This window comes from Myodes glareolus, chromosome 8 (genome assembly GCF_982192425.1).
Source record: "Myodes glareolus chromosome 8, mMyoGla1.1, whole genome shotgun sequence".
Taxonomy (NCBI): domain Eukaryota; kingdom Metazoa; phylum Chordata; class Mammalia; order Rodentia; family Cricetidae; genus Myodes; species Myodes glareolus.
Window position 1 is genome coordinate 12,691,604 of NC_142033.1, and position 15,953 is coordinate 12,707,556.

Here is a 15,953-nt window from a genome sequence, read left to right on the forward strand (position 1 = left end):
AGAAGATTTCAACACTCTTTTCTCACCAATGGACAGGTCAACAGACAGAAACTTAATAGAGAAATAAGAGAACTAACAGATGTAATGAACCAAATGGACTTAACAGACATCTATAGAACATTCCACCCAAACAGAAAAGAATGTACCTTCGTCTCAGCATCTCATGGAACCTTCTCAAAAATTGATCACATAATCGGTAACAAAGCAAACATCCACAGATACAAAAAAAAATGTAGTAATCACCTGTGTACTATCAGATCACCATGGAATAAAGTTAGAATTCAACAACAATTCTACCCCCAGAAAGCCTACAAACTGAACAGTCAACTACTGAACCATCCCTGGGTCAAGGAACAACTAAAGAAATTAATGTCTTCCTTGAATTCAACGAAAATAAAGACACAACATACCCAAACCTATGGGACACTATAAAAGCAGTGCTAAGAGGAAAGTTCATAGCACTCAGTGCCCAATTAAAGAAAATGGAGAAAGCTCACATTAGAGACTTAACAGCACACCTGAAAGCTCTAGGAAAAAAAAAAAAAAAGAAGAAGCAGACTCACCCAGAAGGAGTAGAAGACTGGAAATAATCAAACTGAGGGCTGAAATCAACAAAATAGAAACACAGAAAACAATCCAAAGAATCAATGAAACAAAAAGCTGGTTCCTGGAGAAAATCAACAAGATTGACAAACCCCTATCCAAACTAATCAAACGGCAGAGAGACCACTTCCTACGTAGAACCCCAGTAGCACAGACAATAAGAGCAACAATGAATAAATGGGACCTCCTGAAACTGAGAAGCTTCTGTAAAGCAAAGGACACTGTCATTAAGACAAAAAGGCAGCCTACTGAATGGGAGAAGATCTTCACCAACCCCACATCAGACAAAGGCCTGATATAAAGAACTCAAGAAACTAGACAGTAAAATTCTGAATAACCCAATTAAAAAATGGGGTGCTGAACTGAACAGAGAATTCTCAAATTCTCAACAGAAGAAGTGCAAATAGCCAAAAGATACTTAAAGTCATGTTCAATTTCCTTAGCAATCAGGGAAATGCAAATCAAAACTTTGAGATACCATCTTACACCTGTCAGAATGGCTAAAATCAAAAACATCAATGATAGCTTATGCTGGAGAGGATGTGGAGTAAAGGGAACACTCATCCATTGCTGGTGGGAATACAAACTTGTGCAACTAATTTGGAAATTAGTGTGGCGGTTTCTCAGGAAACTGAGAGTCAACCTTCCTCAGGATCCAGCAATTTCACTCTTGGGAATATACCAAAGAGATGCCCAATCATACTACAAAAGCATTTGTTCAACTATGTTCATAGCAGCACTATTTGTAATAGCCAGAACCTGGAAACAACCGAGGTGCCCCTCAATGGAAGAATGGTTAAAGAAGGTGTGGAACATATACACATTAAAGTTCTACTCAGCGGTAAAAAACAATGACATCTTGAATTTTGCATGCAAATGGATAGAAACAGAAAACACTTTACTGAGTGAGATAACCCAGACCCAAAAAAGAGGAATATGGTATGTAATCACTCATAAGTGGATTCTAGCCATAAACAAAGGACATTGAGCCTATAGTTCGTGATCCCAGAGAAGCTAAATAATAAGGTGAACCTAAAGAAAAACATATATTTATCCTCCTGGATATTGGAAGTAGACAAGATCGCCAGGCAAAAGTTGGGAGCATGGAGGTGGGGGTGGGGTGGAGGAAGGGAAGAAGGGGAGAGAGAAGGGAGAAGGGGAGGATTGGGGAGAGCTTGGGGGAATGGGATGGTTGAGATGGAGGAAGGGTGGATATGAGAGCAGGGAAGAAGATATCTTAATTAAGGGAGTCATTTAACGCTGGCAAGAGACTTGGCTCTACAGGGGTTCCCAGGTATCCAAGGGGATGTCCCCAGCTAGGTCCTCGGGCAGCAGAGGAAAGGGTGCCTGCACTGGCCTTCTCCCATAGCCACACTAATGAGTATCTTGCATATCACCATAGAACCTTCATCAGGCGAGGAATGGAGATAGAGACAGAGACCCATATTGGAGCACTGGACTGAGCTCCCAAGGTCCAGATGAAGAGCAGAGGGAGGGAAAACATAAGCAAGAAAGTCAGGACCACGAGGGGTGCATCCACCCACTGAGGCAGCAGGACTGATCTAATCGGAGTTCACCAAGGCCAGCTGGACTGGGACTGAACGAGCATGTGATCAGACTGGACTCTCGGAACGTGGCTGATAATGAGGGCTGACTGAGAAGCCAATGATATTGGCACTGGGTTTTGATTCAACTGCATGTACTGGCTTATTGGGAGCCTAGTCTGTTTGAATGCACACCTTCCTAGGCCTGGATGGAGTGGGGAGGGCCTTGAACTTCCCACAGGGCAGGATTCCCTGCACTCTCTTAGGACTGGAGGGGGAGGAGAAATGGTGAGTGGGGGAACGGGAAGGAAATGGGAGGAGGGGAGGAAGTGGAAATTTTTAATAAATAAATAAATAGAAAAAAACTTAATGTTATAGTAAAGTCACATGCTGAAAGAAAAAACATAAAGTCTGCAAAACTTTTAACAAGCAGAGAAACTACTGGAATTGAAAACTGTGTGTGTGTGTGTGTGTGTGTGTGTGTGTGTGTGTGTGTGTGTGTGTATGCACCTGTGCATGGGCCAGCCAGAGGACAACTTTCAGGAGTCAGTTCTCTCCTTTCATAGCGGCTTCTGCACAAGGAACTCTAGTAGCACTGACCTTGCTCATCAAGCATTTTTATCCAAACCATCTCCCTGACCGCTGTTTTTAAAACTTACAGGAGTTTTATAATACCAAATTTACTTGAAAACTTTTAATTTACTCAGTATATTTAGTTTATTTCATTTTTTGGCATAGTCAAATTGATACCAGAAACTAAATCTTCACATTTATGGTCAAGTAAAAGCAGCATATGCTACACAGTAAACTGCCGATTAATTAAACCCCAATTGAGTCTAAAATTATCAACAGTATTATCATGCTTACCACAGTACTCCACAAACACATTCCCACACACATATTGGGGCACACATAAACACAGAAATTCAACACTAGTTAGGAATAAAGTCACATAGCAAGGCATAAGCTGTTCAGTCTTTTGGAAAGTATCGGTCAAAGAGAACACTGGGCCTTTAAGACATTTCAAGATCTCCAGCAAAACTGTACATTCAATTATTACTAAAACATTATACTTGGCAACAAAAGTTACAGCTATACTGGTTTGTAAAAATGTCTTCAATAAAACATGAACTAAACTAGCCAGAGAACACAGCAACTAAAACCCACACCCCAGTTTTAGGCATTACAATTAAACAGGGATTGTTTCATGCTTCTGTTGTCCTAAATTTTTTTCAAGAACATTATCATATAAAATAGAGAGGGTTAAGAGTTTAGTATTTATTCAAATATACAATGGCGGTATATTTGCTCATTTTCTTAAAAAATGCTATTCTACAAAATTGCACACTAAAATAGAAGTCCTATTTTAAAAAGCTAGAGGAATGTCATGAGAGACAGCTGAAATCCTAGTCACAGGTACCTAGACCGTAACTCAGACTGTCCAGACAGGCAACTCCACCTTGAATGGAGGCTGCCACAGAACACTGGAGCAAACAATGTTGCTTGATGCTCAACCATGGAGACTGAAGTCAAGGCCTAGCGCCCTTCTACGGGTGCTGGTGCGTGTGAGGAGCTACACAGCACACAGGTAGAGATCTCTGGAAAGCACAAGTTTAGGGGGCAGTGGCGTGCTGAAGAAGAAGTGTGCATCACAGTATTTCCAGGAATGCTGATGTCTTGCACCCACGAGTTCAGCTACAAGGATTAAATTCTCCATCTCAAGACTCCAATGCCACAACCCTATGGCAGTGGTAAAGCTGTTCCCAGATAAGGCTCCGAGGGATGGCAAAGCCTTCCCCAGGGAGAGTGTGATGGTGTTTTCAGAAAACGTCCACTGAAGCTTTCTCTTACCACTCCCAGACTAATATTTAGAGCATGAAGACCACTCCGACTGAGATTAGATAAACCCTCCTCCTTGGTCAGCTGTAAGGAATATGGTACATTTACACAATGGAGTACTACACAGCAGAAAAAAATAATGACATCTTGAAATTTGTGGGCAAATGGATGGATCTAGAAAACATCATATTGAGTGAGGTAACCCAGACCCAGAAAGACAAATATCACATGTACTCACTCATAAGTGATTTTTAGACATAAAGCAAAGAAAAACCAGCCTACAATTTACAATCCCAGAGAATCTAGAAAACAAAGAGGCCCATAATAGAGACACACATGGATTTAATCTACATGGGAAGTAGAAAAAGACAAGATCTCCCAAGTAAATTGGAAGCATAGGGACCATGGGAGAGGGTAGAAGGGAGGAGAGTGGAGAAAAAAATATATATATATATATATCAATATCAATAAAAACAACAGATAAGATTGATTGATAGATAGATAGACAGACAGACAGACAGACAGACAGACAGATAGGAAGGACAGATAGACAGAGGTGCTGAGGCTTCTCCATCACAGTCCTGACCACTGATCCCAGCTTCTCTGTACATATGCCTGCCTTCTTCATTCCCTCCTTATCCCTGCTCAGGGTTCCAGGACAAAGTCATGCAAGGACGGAGCACATATATTTAACGCTCTCATACTTAAGTGTGAGCAGCACTTGCAGTGCAACAGCCAAGCTTCAGCTGCTCCCTTTCCCCCTTGATTATTCTGGTTCTCCTAGCCTATGAAAAGCCTCTATGTAATGCAAAGTACTTTGTGTGTGTCAAGCTGATGTAGTTCTCCATTTCCAGTATCTGTGAAGAAATCTGTATCACATAAATTCTGTGCTTTAAGAGTCATTTAGGTCCCCTTTTCCCTTGGACATTATGACAAAATTAATTTAATGTGCAGCCCCATCTCCTTGATTTGCACAAGACCCATGCATTAGGAAAGTCGACTACTTCTCAAATAAGTAACAAGTGTTATTTGCAATTCACCATTTGCGTGAGGATTACTGAATTGGGGGATTTGGTGGGAGCAGTGCCGTGTGCCGTTGACTGAACCCAGAGCCATGAGCCTACTAGGCAAACACTCCACCACTAAGCAACACGCATCAAGCCCTTGGTTGTTTTGAGTCTTTCCCTTTACAGTGCAGAGTGACCTGGACCTGGGCACTGTGTTCTCCTCCATCTGCCTCCCCAGTGCTAGAGTTACAGGGATGCCATATGGGCAGACTTAGAAATTTAAAGTTGTATATCACGGGGTTATCTCTTATTTCTCCTAGAATTGATGGTCTATATTTTCTACATCCCAGACACATGATTAAATTCATACCGATTTTCTTTCAATGCATTTAAATATTTTACTTATGTAAAGCTTTGACAAAAGAAATGAAGACTTTGTTCTCTTTGTTCACACTCTCAGTGACTAAGAAAATTATCAATTTCCATTTATTTTCTTCATTAAGTTTAAAGACTGTATCATATAAATATCAAATAAATTTAACTTTTCACTCAGTTCTGTGCCACAGAGGCATAGAGGGCTGTTCAAAATGCAGAAAACAGTGGAAATCCTAAAGGCGCTTAGTCAGAGCTGTCTCAATACTGCACTGCCTAGATTACCTTCTACTGTCTAATGACTGTCTCCTCCTCACAAAGGATCCTTCTGAAGTTTACAATATCTGTGTACAAAATGCTATATTACATTACCTTTTTAAAAGCAAGCAAAGGCCTTTAAAAGGCTGGAAGGAAATCTGGTTACTTATTAATCACATGGATATTTGGTTTGAAAGATACAAAATTGAAGAATTAAATGTTATGAGTGTTCCCAGTAACTCTGATTGTCTCAATTATGTAATTGCTGTCATTGCTATTAATTCTTACCAAGGAGGTTAAAAATACCTTGTATTCACTGGAAAATTAGATTGCTTTGACCTCTATACAGGTGAATAACCATTTTTAAATAACTTTACTGTAATTTATAAACTTATATGAAATTAAAAGTCTAGATTTAAGAAAGAATATAAATAGCAGGCCCTAAACTACAGTATTTATCTTTAAGACCATTCCATACATCGTTCCCAGTACTTACTTATCAAACAATGTATGTTATGGGAGTAGCGAGAATTGTCTGGGATGGTGAAGCTGCCATCACAGATAGCAACCTGGCTCTCACCAAACGGAAGAGCGAAGAAGCAAAGCTTGTACAAGAAACATCCCAGGGCCTGTAAAACAGAGAAACAGGAGTGTCGTCAGGACTCAGCAATCAGTCACAGAACATAAAAACAGTCAAGAGCAGAGCTGGAAACGCACCTAAGTGCTGGACCACTTGCTTAACATAAGAAGCTCCATGAACAAGAAAGCTGAAAGTTAGACATGCTATTTCAAACAAACAAGGTGAATGCTCCTGTTTTGGATCCAATGATTACTTAACCAAGTTAACATGTTCAATGTTTCTTAAAAGCCTTTAGCTTTATAGTTCAGTGTTTCTCGGCTGTACCTGCAATCAGTTAGATAAGCTACTCTGGATCATGAGTCACTAAAATTAAGCCTGGCTGGTTCCTTTTGGAGGAAATATTATCTACTTGGTACTGTCCTCATTGGTATTTCCAATTTGGCACAAGCTACATCTGAGAAGAGGCCTCTATCAGAATTCTGGCAGACAAGTCAATGGAGGTGTTTTAAGTAATGACTGATGGAGGAGGGTGCAGGCCACTGAGGTTGATGACCACCCCTGGGCTGGTGGTGACGTAAGCAAGCAAGCGAGTAGCATTCCTCCGTGGTCTCTGCTTCTGTTCTTGCCTCTAGGTTCTTGTTCTAGCTTCCTTAGTGATGAACTCCAAAGCTGTAAGATTGCTTTTGGTCATGGTGTCTGTCACAGCTGCACTAACCCTGACTAAGGCAGGTCATACTATCAACTTACAAGGAAAATGAAGGCTCTTCTAACAAACTTTCTTAAAGCTCACTATAAAACATGCTTGAAGTCCTTTGAGGCTGTTCATCAAAGTTAAAACACCAATAGTAAATTTTACTGGTCATTATTTCATAACATAAAAATCAATTCACTGACCAGCAAGGTGGGTCCCTGGTAAAGGCCCATGGCGACAACCCTGATGACCTGAGTTTATGCCCAGGCCTCAAGTGGTGGAAGGAAAAGATTGCTCTCAAATTGCCCCCTGACCTCCACACATACCCAGAGGCAAAACATAGGTTACATGCAATAAAAGCATCAACTCTCTGGGCCTGGAGAGACGGCACAACAATTAGCACGTGCTGTTCTTATAAAGGACCTGAGTTCAGTTCCCAGCTCCCATGTCAGGCTCCACAGGTACCACCACACACAACAAACACAAATGTGCATAAATAAAAACATCTTTAATTAATTCTATATTTCTATCTACAATCCTACAATTTTTACTGTACATTGTACTATTTTGAGCATCAAAACATACTTTAAAAGGTGACTGTGGGGTCTGAGGATGTAGCTCAGAAGAGAAGTATTTCCTAGTATATAACCCCCATCAAAAAAAGACAGCAATGGTGGGAAAAAATGCGTGAAATACATAGCATTGTATAAACACAGTAAGTTTCATGCCATAAGCATTTCATTATGTAAGAAACAAGAGGCTTTTAAAAAGGGTCGTCATCGTGTTCAATTTTCTTCTCTAAAAGGTAATAAATACAGGATTCCTATTAAGCATCCTAGATGTCAGGATAAAAATAACCTACAATGGAAACTTCCACAAAAATGTTTTTGCCAAAATCATGAAATGTTATATAACTACTTTCACCTGAACACTGAAATTCTTTTAATTAGTTTATCTTCTTGAAACAGAACCAGCAAACACAAGTCTTGACCAAAGTAAATGGACACACCTACAATGTAGTGCTTTTCTGTTCCATCTGTGCTAAGACAAGCAGAAGACAACCACCATGGACATGGAAATTGTTCTTCTTTCGAGTGGGCAAACAGACTCCATGTTGATTCTTTCCTAATCTTTGATGACTATCTACACAAACACTAAATCTTATTTTAGAATGGACAAATGAGAAAAGATTCCATTCTCTGCATTAAGATAGTACATAGTAATCATGTGCATCAAGAAAAAAATTCAACTCCTATTGGTTTCTGAGTGGTGATGAAGCTGGCTTCTGTAGGATCTGTGTTGCTGAACTCTCTCAGGTAATATGGAACCGAACAGCAATCATAAAATCAGAGCAGAAAATATCCTTACCATCACTTCTTGTAATACATTTGCTTTAAGATCCAACTCACTTTGCTTTCTATATTACACATACTCTTCAAACTTACTACGTTATCAAATCAATCCGATGCTAATGCCAAGAACAGGAAATTGTCACAATGTCAAAAAATTAAAACAAACTTGCTTCCAATTTGCTTTAATTTTACATAGTTTAAAATTCAATTACCTTAAGAATCACTGACAAAAGAAAAATGTGTTACAATAAGCAAATGAGAAGATCACAGAGAGATGATTGTCCTGAAAGACTGTCTGTCTGCTGGGGCTCCCATGGCCTGGTAATCTAAGGAGGAAGCAGGCTAGGGAAGCAGCAAGAAGAGAGTGCTGGCTTACACACACTACACCTGTGGGGCTAGCAAAGTGGCTCAGGCTGAGAGGTCTGAGCGGGATCCCTGGAAGCCACATGCTATATAAGAAGATCAACTTCTAAAAGCTCTCCTCTGACCTCCACACACACATTGTTAAAATGTAGCCTTACATACAAAATAGATACTTTTTTAATTAAGAAAAATCAGAACTATCACACTTCTATTCTAAGTTCTAGAATTATTTCAAAAACTTATATTCCTCTATTATTAGTATGTTCATGCAAATGCAGCTAACAGTTATTGTTCAATACATTTGGGTTATACAAACAATTTCTTAGATTATTAAATACAATCCAAAATGTATTTTACTTACAAAACAAGCTTGAAAAGATGTGAGATTCTAAACAAGCTTTTCTATAAATTAACACTATCTATTGGTATAATTAATCCAGAGATAAATATACACTAAATGATAAGGATTTTTATTAAAGAGTAGTTTATGACATGTTTAGAATCAGGAAAAGTTTACTTTTGTTAGTTTCCATTAAAAAAATCATAAAATATTCCAGAAGTTATATGATAATTGCTTAGCAGTTACATTCAGATTTTCTATATTGCCATCAGCCAAAATTCCACTCATTCAAAACTGAAAAAAAAAATGTGACCATTCACTTAAAATCTAAATCCTAAAAACTACTGGGTGGAAGTTACATAACATACAAGTACCCCCTTTCTTGAATATAGGCAATCCCACCTCCTAAATGAGAAGATTAACATTCTAGCATTCTATTTCTGAGGAAGAAGCTCCTTTCCACATAGAAAGGATGGCTCTGGGGAGGCCAAAGGACAGGAGGCAGCTCAACTCAGACTCATCTGGTTAGAGCAAAGATTAGCCTTTGAGCCTTACCCAGATATCAGCCTTGGTGGTGATGGGCTTCCCGCCATAAAGGTTGATCATTTCCGGGGCTCTGTATGACAGAGTTGTGTACCTGGCAGCATGAGGGAAGCAGAGGAGACACATTCAAAACAAAAGAGCAAATGAGACACACTTCCTTAAAACATAAAAGACTTTGGGGTTCAGAACTGTATATAACTAATACTATCTTTAAATGCTTGTTAAAAGCCTATCAAGAATTAAATGAAACAAAGTATCTACAGACACTTTGTAGAGCAAAAATAAAAGTATCTCAAATAATATAAAAGTTGAATTTCTTTTATTAATAAAAACTTAAATGACAACTCATTGGGGATATTTCTGTTGATTTATATGAAACAACTCAGTCTGTCACAGCCTCCTTATCAGACATTTTCATCTATGAAAAATAAGATTGCACTCTCGAAATCTTAACTTAGTTCCTCCCTAAGGAGTTTGCTTTAGAAATGTTAGTATACCCAGCTGTACACAATAGTAAACGTTTTGAGGTTTTATAATTTTCTTGAAAGTTAATCTATTACAACTCAATTATACACATTATATATGCTTCTAACATGACTACAACCTAAGCTCTTTGGAATTAGAAGTCACTGTAAATAAATATTCACAACAAAGAGAGAGAGAGAGAGAGACAGAGAGAGAGACAGAGAGAAATCTATCAGGAACAGAAATTTTAAATAAAGTAGTGCGCAAATTTCACTGCAGAAATCGTAATAATATAAATGGACCACCTCTACCACAGTGAGACTCGGTTTTAGTATTTATACTTTATTTTACAAGAAGAATCTAAATCACAACATTCTAATACCTTACTTCTCCCAAATTACACTAACTGGTGAAGATGGTCTGAATGATACTATTACAGAGGAACCAGAATATAAATTGCATAATGGCAAGACTTCTATTATTATATCCCATCACCGAAACCAGGGTTTGGCCCTGAATAAATACTTGTTAACTCAACAGACCATCAACTCTTCAGCCACAAAGGATACGAATTCTTAAGTGAGCTTACATGCCATATTACAATCATCACAAAAATTTAACTGAGCATCCCACAATGCAACAAATTAAATGTCTAGCAGATTAGAGATACTTGAGACCTCAAGCAGCCACTAGAAATCTTCATCCAAAAGATGTTTTAATTATATGGATGTACATGGATCCCAACTGGCTAACCTGCAAGGCTTCTGTTCTTGTGGTTCTCTAGGACATTTGTGTTTGCTGTGGGTTGTTCCTATAGAAGCTAATGCAATGGTTCTAGGCTGTTTTCTGAGTAAAACACATAGTACACAGTACATTTCACCGCTTTATAGTCTATATAACTGCATCCTTCAAGTGGGTCAGTCTCCAGCTCTCTCTGAACAGCATCCTCGCCCTAACCCTGAGAATCAGTGAAGAAGTGATCAGGAGACTACTTAGAAATGCCAATCCTGATGGACCGCTGTCCTCCATGTCCTATCCTGATGGACTGCTGTCCTCTCTATGTCCTACCCTGCAGACCACTGTTCTCTGTCATTTCAGTGCACTAAGACAAACTGCTAGTTGTACTTTTTGAAACTAAAAAGCAGCAAACTTAGGTTCTCACAGTAGCCTGGCAACCACAGAAAGCACAGAATTGAGAAACAAAAATGTGTGACATTACCAGAGAAAGCTTCTAGTATGACGCTGAAGAAAGAGTGACTTCGTACAGTCTGAGTACTTACACTTCCACACAAGTACACATGATACACACTAGTAACAACCGCTAACATGTCTCGAGCTTTTCACTCTTGCAAATGCACCACTGCCCTTCTCAGGAAAGACAAAGACACTATGCTGGACTCAAAATCACTTAAGGAACTAGAGAGGTGACTCATGGTTAAAACTCTGTTCTTGCAGAAGACCAGGGTTCAGTTCCCAGCACAACTATCCAGAGAACCCAAGGCACTCTTCTGACCTCCACAGACACTACACACACACGTGGTACACAAATATACACACAGGCCAAATATTCATACTCATATAAAAATAAATCTTTTTAACTCAAATTGCTTAAAACTCTCTTAATGGGTCTACTAACTACTACCACTTATTTTATAAGTTTCATTATTAATCTGTTTACCACATAGATAAAAAATTTCACTGACTGTCTATTAGATTGTGTAGTCACATACTAATCATTTCCATTATAAAGGAATCGACAAATGGAATCTTGTAAAATTTGTATTAATGTAGCTAGCTGACTACAGACTCAAGTTAATCAAAATGCCTATGATAGAAAATGCAATAAAGGTAAGCACTTACTTTTTAATTTCTTCTTCTACTACATTAACTCCGTCTTTTTGAGGATTGAGAAACTTATTAGTGGCACTGCCAAAGTCACAGAGCACATAATTTCCGGCATCATTTAGCAAAATATTTTCTACCTTAAGGAAAGAAAATCAATTGATTACTATTTTCAAAGTGAAAATGGTCTTTCTTTTAAACCTGTTTTGATCAGGTGCCTGGTACACATATCTACACACATACATGTATGTATATATGACATAAAACACCTCAAACAAAGGCAATGAACCAGAGCAGGCAGTGGGTCATCCTGATGACCCCAGAACTCAGAGACTGAGCCAAAAAGCCAGAGGTTTAATGAAAATGGCCAACCTAACCTCCTGAATTTTCTATATGAACAACTAGTGAAGGCCAAGATCTACTTTGAGTATATCTATCTACATCTTTCTCTATTCCTAAGACCTCCGCCTACCTGGAGACAAGGAATAATAGAAAACATTTAAATTCCATTTCGGTTTGGTATCTATAGTTTGAGTATTCACATGCAAAATGCTTAAGACCAGACGTGTCACTGGTTTGGGATGATTTTTTATAGTGGGGAAGGGGGGTGGAAATTCAAGAATAAGAATAAAATTCATTCACGTTCCACCAATACCTTATACATTAAGTCTGACAGTAAGTTTACACAGTTAACGGCAATCTGAAGCACGTGATCAGGTACAGAATTTTACACTGATGGCACCACCATATCAAGTCTCAATAAAGCTAAGACAGTGGGCCTTTTCAAATGTGCACTTTCTGATACAGAAGCTTAGCCTATACCACCATTTTTATTTAAAATTCCTACAGTGAAAAGAGAAACTTAAATTTATACTTGGAGATCAGAGTTAAACTAGTTAAACTAGTTAAAACAAAGTACAAATACTCCAATATCTTGAAATGCTGGTTCAGAGAAAGTCCCATCTGCTGCTTATTAGTGCTTACGTCATTGGACAATTTGCTTAGCCACTCCCCTCTCTGGTTATCTTATCCAGAAAACAGGGAAGATAATAGTTACTATGACAGGTTAGAATAGCCAATGTACTCAGAACACGGTCTGGAATATATTAAGGACCAAATAAATATTATGGCAATATCTTTTATTTACCTATTTATTTTCATTACTGAAATGCTAATAAAGTTTATTGCAGGCTTTCATGATTATCCACAACCAACATTCTAAATGACACCAGTTACTTTTGTTTACAATATAAACAATATAATATATTTATATACAATATATTTATATACAATATAAAATTGTATTGAATCAGTCAAAACAGTCATTCACTTCTTTACTAAACAACCAAGAGCCTCTGCTACACGCCATGCACTGTCCTAAGAGCTTGGCTACATCACACACACAAACAAACCAACACCAAAGGCCTCATGACCCTAATCCCCTAGTGGGAAGAGCAGACAAAACACAATGAAACTATACAGGACCTTGGGGAGGGTGCAGGAGCAGGGAGAGAAAGAAAGAAACACTCTAAATTCTAAGTGCAGAACAAAAGAGTCTCACGATCCTTACCTTCAGATCCCGGTGGATAATGGGAGTCTTACACTGGTGCAGCCTCGCAACAGCTTCACAGGTGTTGCAGAAGATCTGTAAGACTTCTGATTCAGTGAAGCCCGTCTGCAGCTTCTTGTTCATCTGATTCACTACCTGCCCAGCTGAGCAAAGATGCAACTCTGAGGATGCATTCTGATAACGTCCGCCAGAAAGAAAGACTCAAAGCGCCCTTCTAGCTCTAGCTCTGACCTCCCCCAGGATGCTTACACCTACTACGCTGATGCATGACACGTCTTGGAGATCAGAGCGCCGTAAAAAGAGCATCTTGCTAATACTATTTGCCATTTTTTTTAACATTTAACCATTTCTGAAATTGCAGTTTTTCTTATGATTAATGATATATGTATTTGAAGCAATAGTCATTCAACACTGTTTTGTACTGGGTAAAGTATGATAAACAAAAATAAGGTTTCTAGTATCATAGAATATAATGTCTCAATGTAAAAAATAATGACACAGATGTGACTATAATTCATAACATTCCATAGTAAGAATGAGAGAACTCACATAGGAAACTTGACTTTAGACTGAGGGAAGGATGGGAAGAAAGGGGAACAGATCATTTTAGGCTTATCTAAGGCTTCTGTTGAGACAGAATGATCACCAATTAACAAGGCCAAAGAGAATCTATGGGTAATGAACGTTATGTTCAAACATCTCCTGTTAGGTAGGGATTTGCTGACGACAGTAACTGATAAAGAGCTGCTGCTGATACGGCTGAGGAGGCACAGAAAGACGAGGTGCAACTGACACACTTCAGACACCAGCAGCCACATTGCATACTTAATTCTTGAAAGTCAAAGAGAACTATAGATCTGACTTTTAAAAACACTGTCTTGATTATAAGATAAGGGGATCTAAAAAGGCCACTAAAGCTTTATTCCTGGTAATAAATAATAGGACTGGGAGAAAGACAATCAATAATCCTGCCCAGCTGTGAACTATGAATGCCGCTGACCTGCTCCACAGGAGGGAATCGTGTTACTGCCAGGCTGAACTCCAACTCAAGATCCTCCTCACCGTGGCCTCTTTAGCATATCCCACCAGTACAAGCTGACACGTCAATCATATTCCTGATACTACAAACTTAGTCAAAAGCTCACGGCTGTGGAGATCACAGACACAGGCCAGAGCGTTTGTTGCTCCGGGGACAGGATGTCCAACTGCCTTCTAGACATTTATGTTTGTACCCAGGGACAATGTTCTTCTCAGCCTTGGCCAGAAAAGCTTTTTCTTTCAATGCAGTAGTTAAGGCAGAGACTCCAGGCCAGGCAATTCACAAACAGAGCAGGCTTCATGAGGCCCCAGACCTCCAAGGAGTTACTGCTGGGGAAGAGGCAGCCATGTTCTTCATTGGTAGCCAATAGTCGGCTACCCACGCTAGAAAAATAACCCCCAACCCGTGCTCTTGCAACTACCCCAGATTAACTAAGTGGGTCATTCGTGTGTGTGTGTGTGTGTGTGTGCATGTGTGTGCGCGTGCATGTGTGTGTGTTCACATCCAAGTGAGAAGTGAATTCACTGGGGAAAGGGGCGAGAGCTTAGGCTTCTGCAGGTCTTGCTTCTATCTGCATAAGAAAATCTACCCCAGGAGAGTCTACCAGAGCCAACAAGAGCATGAAAGAGGAAGTAAAACTACTCTAACCAGTCACAGTTACCACACAGTCATGTGAAGAAGCTCTGACAAATCAGCAGTGCCGCCCTGCCAGGCTCTGCCCACAGCAGCTCCTGGACAGATCCACAAGCAATCAAAAGCACCTGTTGCTTTATGCTACCAAATTTTCAAGTTTTATTTTCAAGTAAAAGCTAGTCGAGATACAACTTACAAGAATTAATACAAAGCAGCTTCTAAAATGAACTTAGAAAGCCACAACTGGCCATAATTGTTCATACTCTATTTATAAAACAATAGAAATACATTCAAAATAACCATACTGATGTCCAGAATTCTAATTCCAAAAATACAGTATTTCTTTAAGTCAGTGGTTCTCAAGCTTCTTAAAATGCCGCAACCCCCCCCCCCTTTTTCTTTCTTTTCTGTTTTTTTCGAGACAGGGTTTCTTTGTGGCTTTAGTGCCTGACCTGGAACTAGCTCTGGTAGACCAGGTTGGCCACGAACTCACAGAGATCCACCTGCCTCTGCCTCCCAAGTGCTGAGATTAAAGGCATGCACCACCACTGCCCAGCAATGCTGCAACCCTTTAATACAGTTCCTCATGTTGTGGTGACCCCCTAAGTATAAAAATTAATTTCACTGTTACTTCAAAACTGTAATTTTTCTACTGTTATGAATCGTAATGTAAATATCTGCTATGTAGGATATCTAACATATGGCCCTTGTGAAAGAGTCATTCAACGTCCAAGGGGGTTATGACCCACAAGTTGAGAAGTACTCTTTTAAGTGACGTATGAGAAAACTAGCAAGTAATACCAAAACATGAATTTAGAGGTGAAAGGCAACTTGCACAGAAAATGGCAGTAAGGATCAAGAACCCGGAAGCATGGAGCAGTCACACACAGGTTACCTAGCACATTCTTCTAC

The 15,953-nt window shown here is 39.3% G+C and overlaps 1 protein-coding gene across 3 annotated transcripts in view; it reads right to left on the minus strand.

The window, feature by feature from the left end:
* The window catches only part of Bmp2k (BMP2 inducible kinase), a 96,219-nt gene that overhangs the window by 44,346 nt on the left and 35,920 nt on the right, over nucleotides 1-15,953 (minus strand). For all 3 annotated transcript variants that reach the window (XM_085691600.2, XM_085691599.2, XM_087908850.1), the window contains exons 4-7: nucleotides 13,370-13,512; nucleotides 11,818-11,939; nucleotides 9,505-9,586; nucleotides 6,120-6,252 (exon numbers count right to left, since the gene is read on the minus strand). In XM_085691600.2, the coding sequence (XP_085547726.2) occupies nucleotides 6,120-6,252; nucleotides 9,505-9,586; nucleotides 11,818-11,939; nucleotides 13,370-13,512 (480 nt within the window). The remainder of the gene's footprint in view (nucleotides 1-6,119; nucleotides 6,253-9,504; nucleotides 9,587-11,817; nucleotides 11,940-13,369; nucleotides 13,513-15,953) is intronic.